The 12,688-nt window shown below is 44.0% G+C and overlaps 1 protein-coding gene across 1 annotated transcript; it reads right to left on the bottom strand.

The window, feature by feature from the left end:
- Positions 1 to 7,526: 7,526 nt before the first annotated feature.
- LOC121366631 (cylicin-2-like) lies at positions 7,527 to 12,465 on the bottom strand (the record flags this gene model as incomplete). Its single annotated transcript, XM_041491002.1, has 5 exons — positions 12,443 to 12,465; positions 10,162 to 10,394; positions 9,430 to 9,571; positions 7,894 to 8,146; positions 7,527 to 7,631 (listed from the first exon to the last, which is right to left on the bottom strand). Coding segments are annotated over exons 1-5 (756 nt in total), but the record flags the coding sequence as incomplete, so codon positions are not given.
- Positions 12,466 to 12,688: the final 223 nt, after the last annotated feature.

The raw sequence follows: 12,688 nt of genomic DNA, 5'->3' as shown, positions 1-12,688 counted from the left end.
GGGATTTGAGTCCATTAGTTTCTTCATTAATGTATGGCGACCCACACAAGGGGCACCTAAAAGTGACAAGAATGAATGATTTATAACTTTACTTAATAAAAGTGTTTATGTAACAAATGTGTGAAGCAAAAAATGCATATATTTATGTTAACTTTGATCTTGTAAATCATTTGTTGGTTCTGTCACATTTTTAATGTTTGTCCTAATGAAAGTACTTGTTTATGGTAATGCAACTAACTTTGAAATTGATTTCATGTATTTTTTTAGATTAATTTAATATTTAAAAAGAACGAGAAAAGACAAGTTATGTAGAGCAGCAAAGTCAATTAATGTGAGAGAGACTTTAATATATCTATCCAAATGAAAAACAAACAAAATAAATATACTCACATATTAATACAATGGGTCTTTTTCCTAGTGAATCAGGCATCAATTTTGACTACATCCTCATACGTGGCAACTTCATGTCCAACTGGACTGAAAAAACTAAAAAGAATGAAGGTTGTTATACAATGTATTACCAATATCTTACATTGTAAATATACAATTACATGTATAATTACCTCCACTCTTTGGTCCTGATTATAATATATCTTCTTTTTCTTCCTTCGAGAAAAACTTTGATAAAAGTCCTAAATTTGGTAAGACCCAGGACAATATAAATGAGATGCAAAGAACATTAATGTTGAAAAGGTAGCGATAGAAGGCAATGCCATTGCTTTACTAAGTGTCCAAAGCTTGCTCAATTTGTGGCAAGGACAATGTTTTTGGTAATAAATGTTTGTGGTTTAATTTTTTGAAAATTGCACACAACAATAGACACCCATCACACATGAAACTTGCCAGATGGAATACTAAAAGTCATTAGGTGAGTAGTTAACTGACTTTTCTTCTATTTTTTTCTTCCATAGCCTATTGACACAACATATGATTCTCAGAAGTACTTCTCCCTATAGGAAAATTAAAGTAGGACCATCAGATGATAATTATACTATATACTTTGTTGAGATGTCTTGCAGGAATTAGACCAGGAAGAGATTCACCTCCATCATCAAAAATTTTTACGTGCCTAAGGGGTATAATAGTTATGAGAGTTAGTAAAAGTGCCTAATAATAGTACCTGCCACCAGTTCTGGATCGTCTGATTTAGATACTTCTATATTTCTCCTTTAGGTGAAATTAAGTCCTAATTCTTTGCAGGGAATTCTTTTCTTCGTCCAATTGACCGTTGTATCCAAAAGAGCTCGGACATATTCTGTAAGAAGAATAATCAACATTTATTTACTATGTACAGAAAGTCTATGAAAATAATGTATGAGATCTGACTCTTCATAATCTCCATCAACACTGTCATCATGAACTGGAATTAATGTGAAAACCAGTATCTTCTTGCCAGCTTCTCCAGACTAGATAGTACATGTTAATGTAATTATGCAATCACAAGCTGTTAAGATTTACCATAAATCTAATAATCACAGCAAACAGTATCTAACAGTGCAAAAGTCGCCCACCTTGATAATGAATAATCGATTTAAATTAATTAAAGACAATGAATACACTTAGTGTCAGGTGAGACTTTTCGCGGGGTTAAAATATTTAAATATATTATTACTATTTTTATTATTATTGTTATATTGTTATTAAAGCATGGTCTGCTTTGAGATGAAGGCACATAAAGATACGAACAATAATAATAATAAATAATAATAGTAATAATATTAATAATTTATTTAACTATTTTAACCCGCGAAAGTCACTTATCATAACCTGACACTAAGTGTATTCATTGTCTTAATTAATGAAAATCGTTATTCATTATCAAGATGGCGACTTTTGCACTGTTGGATACTGTTTGTTGTGATTTTTGGATTCTATGGATAATGTAACCAACCTGCTGACAAGTTCAAGAACGAAAATGATCAATATTAGTACTTTTACGATGCATTTCTTGTACGATTTGTATAACATATATAAATGATAGTGTAGTAAAGTAACAAGGTTTATAGCTTTGTAAAAATGTCAAAATATTTTTGTAGAAATAACCATCCATCCATATAATTGTAGTAATGACTTCATCTTTAATTTCAAAAACGTTTCAGCTCTCTAGGTTCTTTAATATTATTATTTGACGTCTCCAAAGCATTGCAGATATTAAGGAATCAAACTACATTTCTGCAAAGTACTAGGGTTTAAAAAATTTTTTAAAGCATGATAAAATTAGAAACAAGTATCTTCTACATGATTCCATCAAAAAAAGCTGGAAAAAATTTCAGAGATATTTTTACTTAAATTATAATCATAAAAGATGTTATAACAACATTTTCAACATTGCCATAAGCAGATAGTATATAAAAAATCTGGGTCACTGAGGGTGTAACAATGTCAATCTAGAACATAGCTAATATATCCCAATTGAAAAATTTTAACTAAAATCCAAACATATATATGCTATACTCACGGCTTACTCGCATCACAGCCTTTCAATAACTTGCCAACATAAACAGCATCTCCTGGTGTATAGATGGTACAAACCCTGTAATTATGGCATACTAAATGCTCAGCAAGTTTTGTTTTGGGGGGTCATTGGGATCAAGAGGATATGTGCTATTTTATATTGTATGTAGGCTATATAAGCTCAGTATCACACAAAACTTAGCCGTATATATTGGATTTTACTCCATATTTTACAATTATATGTACTTTTTACTATAATGTGCATAATGTATCTAGGTGTGTTTGCTTCTTTTTTTAAGTTGGTTGTTTTGTTTTGTTTTTTTTTCTGGAAAACTCCTAAGGTGGTTCTTTAATTGGAAATGTAAAATCACCTGTAGTTAACATTCATTCAGAGTTGCCAGGAGAAGTTCGTCCAGAAGAAGTATCAAAAAATTTGTGAACCTGCAGGAAGAAGTTAAGTGAATCAGACATGCCGGAGCCTCAGTTTTCTGAGCGATAATTCCAGCCATCCTAGATCTCCAAGTCCAGAAGGTAACGAACAGGAACCATTCTATTTACGACTTCAGCAGCAGCATCTTCTCTCAATCAGTGCCTAGTAGAAATAGGTGAGACACCATACTCTCAGAGCATAGCTCAATGCTAAGGATCCTTACCCCAGAGAAAAGGTTGAAGAGGATCACTGAAGCAATGCCAACGGATGGTTATCCCTGGAGAACCCATTGACGATGGAACTGAAATGCTCCAACAGCTGAAAGAAAGTTTCAGTCGATGACTAAAAGCAATGAACATCTTAAAGTACTCACTGTGTTACCAAAGAGTTGGTCTATTAAAAAAAATTCAAAAAGATTTTGGTTGTCTCAACCTATATGGCACGTAAATCAAAGTTGGTAGAAGAAAGGTCATTCGTTTCTCTTCCTGATCCAGTACGTGGGCATTCACTGCTGCAAGAAACAGTTGACTTTGTGTGTGACTTCTATCGAATCTGATGACATAAGTCATGTAATGCCAGGCAAGAAAGATTTATCTGTGAAAAAAGCAGGCATATGTCACCACCTTCAAAAGTGGTTTGTTCTTAGTAACCTGAGGGAGGTGTACTGTGAGTTCAAGGAGAGATATCCGGATCAAAAAATTAGATTCTCCAAGTTCACTGGATCTGAGACCAATGCATTGAATTTTGGCTGGAGCCAGTGGTACACACTCTGTCCCTGTGTGTGCACAATACATCAAAATGTAAGTTGATGTTGATGGAGGTGCAACTACCAGAGCTACTGACATACCACCACGTTTGGCAAAAAATCATGTGCAATCTGCCATCCTAGGTGCTACATAGGTGAATGTGATACCTGTCCGGGAATTGAGAAGCTGAAGGAAGAATTACTCACAAAGTTGGATGAAAATGACATAGATCACATTGCCTACAAACAGTGGGTTTCCATGACAGATCGACACTCGAGACATATTGTCTCAAGCGGAGGAATTTGCTGACTTATTGTGTGATAAGTTAGAACTCTTGTGTCTCCGTTTATTTATTGCAAAAGAGCAGGCTTCGTTTTATGCAACTTGTAAGACAACCCTAAAAGAGGGAGAGTTTTAGTTACAGCAAACTTCTCCGAGAACTATTCATTTGTGCTACAAGATTCTGCCAAGGGTTTCATTGGAACAACTCTCAAGCAACTCTACACCCTTTTTTGCCTACTATCTGGATTCAGCACAAGTACACCATTTGAGTTATGTAATTATATCAGATTGTCTGCGCCATGACACGATAGCTGTTCACCTTTTCCAAAAAAAGCTTTATTTCTTTTTTGAACTGCCTCTAGCATTGCACCCAAAAAAAAATAATATATATTTTTTTGATAGTGCTGCTTCACAGTACAAAACCCCAAAAATTCCTCAATTTGTGTCACCACCAAGGCGACTTTGGAGTTGCAGCTGAATGGCATTTTTCAGCCACTTCACATGAAAGGGAGCCTGTGATGGTCTTGGTGGAACAGTCAAACTCTAGCAGCTCGGGCTAGCCTACAAAGACTGTACAATGACAAGCTAATGACACCTCGTCAGCTGTTCAACTGGACAAGTGAAATGTACCAGCAGTTCACTTTTGGCTACCGCAGCAATGAAGACTACGAAAAGTGAAAAACACATTCTAGATCAACGTTTTTAGCATTCCGCATGATTCTAAGTACTAGAAAGCTGCATTCATTTGTACCTGTTTCAAACAACATTGTGGAGTTAGAATGTTATTCAACCTCGAGATGCTTCCAGGGAAAGAGCGAGTCCACACCTACAAAGGATGATCTCTCACCTGAAACAATTGCTGGTTTTGTCACTTGTTTTCGTGATGGCAATTGGTGGTTAGCATGTGTACTAGATGTCTCTCAGGAAGTGAAGCTGACATTTCTTTACCCTCCTGGTCCATCAAGCTCATACAGACAACCCCGAACCGACAACACCGAGATAGCTCCAGTGTTCCAATTACAAATATTTTAACCCGAGTAGATCCAAGAACTAGAACTGGTCGTGTATACATGTTCACACAAACAGAGATTATGTGTGCATCCAAAAAGCTACAAACAATTCTGTCAAAGAAATAATATACTGTTTTTGTACTTCTTTTTTTCTATTGATTTTGAGTACGTAAAACTTTACCAATAACTACAACATAGTATTTCTGAGCTAACCTACATACAATTATAAAATAGCACCTATCTCTTGATCCCAATGGACCCCAAGACAAAACTTGCAGAGCATTTAGAGGAATGTTGGCAGTCATATTTTTTAAATCCATTTAGCACTTTCAGAGAGGTCAAAGGTCAAACAATGAATGAGCCATACATCAATGAAGACTAAAGATTGTGAAATGATAAAGTTACATTGGTTTGAAGAGTTACTAGTATGGTAAAAATTCAGAAAAGCCAGAATATTCAATTGGTAATTACTGGAAGCCTATACAACCTCTGAGTACCAACTCCTACTGGTATTATGTCACCACCAGGGCTACTTGTATACCAAGTTTCATCCAATTCTAAGAAGGTCATGTGCGAACTTTTGTTGAACTGATATGGAATTACACCCACAAGCATATGTTTATGATTGTTATCAAAAACCAAAATCTCAGGTAAGATACGAACTCATAAGCAGGAATCTCCTTTAATATACTGGTAATATCTGAGATGATGACAAAATAATTAGTATAAACTGTCATATTATAAATTAATCATCATCATCTATTATATATAATTTTTTTTGCTTTTATTGAAAATAAATTATAATCAAAATGTCATGTTCTATGAAATACTGAAGTTTCTGGGTAAATTGATCAACGTACGAGATGTTATATACACGAAACGCATAACATGCGTCTCGTCGGCGCTGGTGAACAATCAAAACCACCGACGCATAAATGCGTCGGTGGCGCGGAAAGGGTTAATGAAGAAGATGGGAAGTAAATACAATAAAATGTCTAGGTTAAATGAAACCAATTCTGACATGCAGTTAAACTTACTAAAGGTCTGTTACTATCTCTCTAAGTAGACAATAGTTGCATTTTCCCTTTCTACTGCTGGGTTTTTCTCGACTGAGAGAGGCTTCTCGAGATACAAAAAGAGTAGGATCATGAAGATTTTGAGGTGAGTGAAATAGAATGATGTTTCTTTGTCTTGAGCTGATTTAGGGAAGTATGTCGAAGGAACATAGAGATCTTGTGTGACAATTTTATCATGACAGAACAAAGTTGCCTAGAGAGAGAGAGAGAAAGGGTTTTTTCACTCTCACAATCTCTCTCCTCATCAGTCCTCTATTTCTCTTTCTCCCTATCTCACACACAGATTTTCTCAGAGTTTCTGCTTGCCTATCTCCCTGTGCCTATGTCTCTATTATTTTAGGATCTCTCTCTCACGTCTATCTCTTGGAGTTTCTCTCTCCTTACGTTCTTCTCCCTTTCACACAGTCTTTCTATTTCCCTACATGCATGTCATCCTCTTCTCACATACAAAACACAAACATCCTCAGAGTTTCTCTATTCTCTCTCTCTCAAAATCTCTTCTCTCAGTCAAAGTATCTTCTCTCTTTCCCCCTCTTCTCTCCCTCCACTTTCATAGTCCTTAATATCCTTTCTCAGACAATCTCTGTTAGAGTTTCTTTCCCTTTCTTTCCCTCCATCTCTTCTCCTCCTCACTCTCTGAGTCCCTTATCCCTCTTGTCTATCTCTTTCGATCACTCTCAGAGTCCCCCCTTCTTTCTTCTACTACCACTCATGCCTATCAAATTCTTCTACTTTTTTTCTCTCTCTCCTTCCCACTTTCCCCCCCCCCTCTTCTCCTCCTCTTTTTCCCCCTCTCTCTTCTTCTTTTTTCCTTTCTTCCCATTACTTTCCTCCCCCTTCTCTCCTCAAATTCTCCTCTCCTTTTCAATTCTCTGTCTCTCCTCTCTTCCCTTTACTCTTTCTTTCCATTGTCCCCTTTTTCCCTTTTCTCTTCCCCCTTTCCTCCCCTCCCTTCTTCCCTCCCACACTCTCACTTCCTCTTCTTCTTCCCCCCTCCTCTTGTCTCTCTCTCTCCCCACCCTCCTCCTTAAACCCTTTCTCTCTCCCTCCTCCCTTTCTCCCTCTCTTTCTCTCTCTCTCTTTCCTTTCCCCTTTCCTCCTTCCTTCCCTTTCTTCTTTTCTCCTCCTCCTCTCTCTCTCTCTCCTCCCTCTCCTTTCTCTTCTTTCCCCTTTTCACTCCCCTTTCCTTCCCCTCCCCCCCCCTCCTCTCCCCTCTCCCTCTCTCTCTCCCTTCATCCCTCCTCCTCTTTCTCCCTCTCCCTCTCTCATTTCCTCCCCTCCCTTCCTTAGATTCTTCCCTTTTCCTTCCTTTTCCCCCCCTTCTCTCCTCCCTCCCCCCTCTCTCTCCTTATCTTCTCCTTTCTCCCTCCCCCCCCTCTTCCTCCCCCTCTTCTTCCTCCTCCTTTTTCTTCTCTTCTTTCCCTTTTCTTTTTTTTTTCTCCTTCTCCCCCCTTCCCCTTCCCTCCCCTTTCCCCTTTTTCCTCTTCTCTTCCCCTTTCTTTCTCCCCTTCCCCCCTCTTCCCCTTCCCCTCCCTCTCTCTTTCTCCTCTCCTCCCCCTCTCTCCTTCCCTTTCTTTCTCCTTTCTTTCCTCTCTTCCCTCTTCCCTTTTATTTTCCCCCTTCCTTTTTGTCCCTTCTTTCCCCCCCCTTCTCTCTTTCCTTCCCTTTTTTTTCCTCTCCCCCTCTCCTTTTCCCTTCCCTCCCCTTCCTTCCTCCCTCCTCTCCCTCCTCTCCCCTCCCCCCTTTTTCCTTTTTTCTTCCCTCCTCCTTTTTCTTCTCCCCCCCCTCTCCCCCTCTTTTTTTTCTCCTCTTTCCTTTTCCTTTTCCTTCCCCCCTTCTCTCTCCCCCTCTTCCCTTCTTTTCTCTCCTCCCTCTCTCCCCCCTTCCCCTTTCACTTTCTCCCCTTCTTCCCCCCCCCTTTTCCTTTTTCCCTCTCCCCCCCTCCCCTTTTTCCCCCCTCTTTCCCTTCTTTTTTCCTCTCCCCCCTTTCCCTTCCCCCCTTCTTTCTCCCCCCCCCCCCTTCCCCCTTTCTTTTTTTCTCTCCCTTTTCTTTCTCCTCCCCCTCTCCTCCCTTTTCCCTCCTCCCTCTTTTCTTCCCCTCCTTCCCTTTTCCCTCCCCCTTTTTCTCCCTTCTTTTTTCTTTTCCCCCTTCTCTTTCAACCTTCTCTCTTCTTTTTTCCTTTTTTTTCCTTCCCCTCCCCCTCCTTCCTCTTATTTTTTTCTCCCCCCTCTCTCCCTTTTCCCTTTCCTTTTCTCTCTTTTTTTTTTCTTTCTCCCACCCCCCTTTTCCCTTTTTTTCTTCTCCTCCTTTCCCCTTTCCCTTCTTTTTCCCTTTTTTTTTTCCTTTCCCCCCCCCCCCCCTCCTTCCTCTTTATTTTCCCCCTTCCTCCTTTCTTCCTTTCCTCCTCTCCCCCTTTACAATTTTTTTTTTCTTTCTCCCCCCCTCCTTCCCCCCCTCCCCTTTTCCTTCTTCCCTTTCCCCTCCCTTTCCCTCCCTTCTCTTCCTCTTTTTTCTTTCCCCCTCTTCCCTCTTTTTTTCCTCTTTCTTTTCCCCCTCCCCTTTCTCCCCCTCCCTTCCCTCCCTCTCCTTTTTTCCCCCTCCCCCCTTTCCCCTTCCCTCCCCCCCCCCCCTTCTTTTTTCTCTTTCCCTCCTTCCTCCCTTTTTCCCCTTTCTTTCTCCTCCCCCCTCCCTTCCTTTCTCTTTCTCTCCCCTCCTCTTCTCTTTCCCTTCCCACTTCTTCTCCCTCTCCTCCTCCCTTTCCCTTTCCTCCTTTTCTCCTCTCTTTCTCTCCCCCCTTCTCTTTCCCCCTTTCCTTCCCCTCTCCCCCTTTCCCCTCCCTCCTTTCCCTCCCCCTCTTTTCTCTCTCTTTCCCCTTCCTCTCTCTTTCCTCCCCCTCTCTCTCCCTCCCCCTTTCCCCTCTCCCTCTCCCTCTTCTCCTCCCCTCTTTCCCCCCTCCACCCTCCCCCCCTCTCCCTCCTCCCTTCCCCCTTCTTTCCTTTTTTCCCTCCCCCTTTTCCCCCCCCCTCTCCTTTTTTCTCTTCTTTCCCCCCCCCCCCTTTTCCCCCCCTTTCTTTCCCCCTTCCCTTCTCTCTTTTTTTCTTCTCTTTCCCTTTTCTTTTTTCCTCTCTTTTCCCCCCCCCCCCTCCCTTTCTCCTCCCCCCCTTCCCCTCTTTCCCCCTCCTCTAGCTTTCTCTCCTTCTCTTTCCCCTCCCCCCCCCTTTCTTCTCCCTTTCCCCCCCCCCCTCCCCCTCTCTCCTCTTCCTCCTCTCTCCCCTTTCCCCCCCCCCCCCCCTTCCCTCCCTCCTTCTTTTTTTTTCCCTTTCCCCCCTTTCTTTCCTTCTTCTCTCTCCCCCTTTCCCTCCCCCCCCCCCCCCCTCTTTTCCTCCCCCCTCCTTTTCTCTTTTCTTTCCCCTTTTTCTTTCCCCCCCTTTTTCTTCCCCCCCCCCCTTCTCTCTCTCCTCCCTCCCTCCTTCCCTCCCTCCCTCCCCTTTTTTCTTTTTTTCTTCCCCTTTCTCTTTTTTCCCCCTTTCCTCCTTTCCCTCTCCTCTTCCCCCCCCCTTTTCCCCCTTTTCCTTTTCTTTTCCCCCCTTTCCTTCTTCCCTAATTCCCTTCTTTTCTCCCTCCTCCCCCCTTTCTTCCCCCCCTTTTTCTCTTTCCTTCCTCTTTCCTTCCTCCCCCCTTCCCCTCCTTTTTTCTTTTTTTTTCTCCCTCCCTCCCCCTTTTTCTTTTTTCTTTTTCCCCTTTTCCCCCTTTCCCCCCCCCCCCCTCCTTTCTCCCTTTCCCTCCCCTTCTCCCCCCCTTCCCCCCCTCCTCTCCCTTCCTCCTCTTTTTCCTTTCTTCCTCCCCTCTTTTCATCCCCCCCTCCTCCTCCACCTCCTCCCTCTTTCTTTCTTCTTTTTTTTTCTCCTTTTTTTTTCCCCCCTTTTTTCCCTTTTCCTTCCTCTCTTTTTCCCCTTTCTTCCCTCTCTCCTTTTTTTTCCCCCCCCCCCTTTCCCTTCCTCCTTCCTCCCTTCCCTTTCTTCTTTCCTCTCTTCTCCTCCCTTCCCTTCCCCTTCCCCTTTTCTTTCTCCTTTTTTTTTTTTTTTCCCCTTCCTTTTTTTTCCCCCCCCCTTCCCCCCCTCCCCTTTCTCTTTTTCTTTTCTTTTTTTTTCCCTTTTTCCACCTTTCCCCTTCCTTCCCCCCCTCTCTTTCTTCTTTCTCTCTTCTTTCTTCCCTTCCCCCCCCCTCTTTTCCCCCTCCCTTTTTCTTCCCTTCTCTTTCCTCTCTTCCCCCTTCCTCCCCTTTTCCCTCCCCTTTCCCCCCCTTTTTTTTTCCTTTTTTTCTCCCTTCTTTTCCTTCCCCTTCCTTCTCTCCCCTTTCCTTTTCCCCCTTCCTTCCCCCCTCTCCCCTTTCTCCCTTCCCTTTTTTTTTCTTCTCTTCTTTTCTTTCTTTTTCTCTCTTTTTCCCCCTTCCCTCCCCTCCCCCCCTCTTCTTCTTTCCTTCTTCCTTTTTCTTCTTTCCCCCCTTTTCCTTTCTTTCCTCCCCTTCCCCCCTTCCCCTCTTTTCTTCTCCTTTCCTTCCTCTTTTTTTTTTTTTTCCCCCTTTTTCCTTCTTTTCTCCCCCTCTCCCCCCTTTCCCCTTTTTTTTTCCCTCCCTTTTCTCCTTCCCCTCTCCCCTCCCCCCTTTTTCCCCCCCCCCCCCCCCTTTTTTTTTCTCTCCCCCTTTTCCCTCCTTTCCCCCCTTTTTTTCCTTCCCCCCTTTCCCTCTCCCCCCTTTTCCTTTCTTTTTTCCTTCCCCTCCCCCCTTCCCTCTTCCCTCCTTTCCCTTCTTCTTTCTTTTCCCCTCTCCCCCCCCCCCTTTTCCTTCCCCCCTTCTCTTTTTTTTCCCTTTCCCCCCCCCCTTCCCCTTTCCTTTCTTCCCTCCTCTCCTTCCCCCTCTCTTTTCTTTCCCCCTCCCCCCCCTTCTCCTCCCTCCTTTTTTTTCTCTCCCCTCCCTTTCCCTTCCCCCCCCCCCCCCTTCTTCCCCCCCCCCCCCTCCCCCCCCCCTCTTCCTTCTTTTTCTTCCCCCCTCTTTTTTTTCCCTTCCCTTTCCCTCCCCCCTTTTTTTCCCTCTTTTTCCTCCTCTTTCCCCCCCCCTCTCCTTCCCTTTTCTCCTCTCTTCCTTTCCCCCCCCCCCCCCCTTTTTTCCCTCCCCCTTCTCCCCTTTTCTTTTTCTTTCCCTTTCTTTTCCCTCTCCTTTTCCCCCTCCCCTCCCCCCCCTTCCCCTTCCCCTCCTCTTTTCCCCCTCCTCTTCTTCCTTCTTTCTCCTTTTCCCTCTTTTCCCCCCTCTTTTCCCCCCCCCCCTCCTCCCTCCCCCCTTCCCTTCCCCTTCTCCCCCTTCCTTTTCCTCCCTCCCCCCCCCCTCCCTCTTTTTTTCCTTCCCTTCCTCCCATTTTTTTTCTTTTCTCCCTTTCCTCCTTCCCCCCCATTTTCCTTCCCCCCTCCCCCCCTTTTTCCTTTTTCCCTTCCCCTTCCTTTCCCCTCCCCTCTCTTCCCCTTCCTTTCCTCCCTTCCCATCCCCCCCCCTCCTCCCTTTCTTTTTTTTTTCCCCCCCCCCCCTCTCCCCCCCCTCCCCTTTTTTTTCTCCCCTTCCTCCCCCCCCCCTTTCCTTTTTTCCCTTTTCTTTCTTCCCCCTTTCCCCCCCCCCTTCCCCCCTCTTCCTTCCCCCTTTTTCTTTCCCCCCCTTTTCCCCCCCCCCTTCTCCCTTTTTCTCCTTTCTCTTCCTTCCCCTCTCCTCCCTCCCCTTCTTTTTCCCTTCCCCCCTTTTTTTTTTCCCTCCCCCCTTTCCCTTCCTTCTCCCTTCCTTCCCCCCCCCTTTTTTTCTCCCCCTTCCCTCTCCCTTCCCTTTTCCTCTTTTTCCCCCCCTCTCCTTCTTTCCTTCCTTCCCCCCTTTCCTTCTTTTCCTTTTCTTCCTTTTTTTTTTCTTCCCCTTCCCCCCTTTCCCTTTCTTTCCCTCCTTCCCCCCCTTTCTTTCCCCTTTCCTTTTTTCTCCCCTCTCCCCCCCTTCCCTTTCCCCCTCCCTCCCTTTTTCTTTCTTTTTCTCTTCCCCCCCTTTCTTTTTCCCCCTCTCCTCCCCCCTTCCCCTTTTCCCCTTTTCCCCCCTTTCCCCCTTCTCCTCCCCCCCCCCTTTCCTTTCCTTTCCCCTCTTTCCCTCCCCCTCTTTTCCCCTCTTCCTCTTCCTTTCCCTTTTCCTTCTTCTCTTCCTCTTCTTCTCCTTCCTCTCCCCTTTCTTTTCTCTCCCCCCCCCCCCTCTTTTCTTTTTCCTCTTTCCCCTTCCCTTCCTTTTCTTCCCTTTTTCCCTCCTCTCCTCCCTCTCCCCCCTTTTCTTTCTCCCCCCTCCCCCTCCTTTCTTTTTCCTTCCTCTTTTCCCTCTTTTTCCTTTCCCCTTTTCCTTCCCCCTTCCCTCCCTTCCCCTTTTTTCCTTACCTTTCCTTCTCTTCCTCCCCCATTTCCCTTTTTTCCCCCCCCCCCCTCCTCTCTCCTCCCTTTTTCTTTCCCTTTCCTCCCTTTCTTCCCCCTTTCCCTCCTCCTTCCTCTTTCCCCCCTCTTCCTTCTCCCCCCCCCTTCTTCCTTCTCTTTTCTCCCTTCTCTCCCCTCTTTCTCTCTTCCCCTTCCTTTCATCTCCTTTCCCTCTCTCCCCTTCCCCCTTTCTTTTTTCTCCCCTCCCCCTCC

Source organism: Gigantopelta aegis, unplaced genomic scaffold (assembly GCF_016097555.1).
Source record: "Gigantopelta aegis isolate Gae_Host unplaced genomic scaffold, Gae_host_genome ctg6425_pilon_pilon, whole genome shotgun sequence".
In the NCBI taxonomy this organism is placed as follows: Eukaryota; Metazoa; Mollusca; class Gastropoda; order Neomphalida; family Peltospiridae; genus Gigantopelta; species Gigantopelta aegis.
The sequence above is the reverse complement of the archived record's forward strand: the minus strand, read 5'-3'. Positions and strand labels throughout refer to the sequence as shown.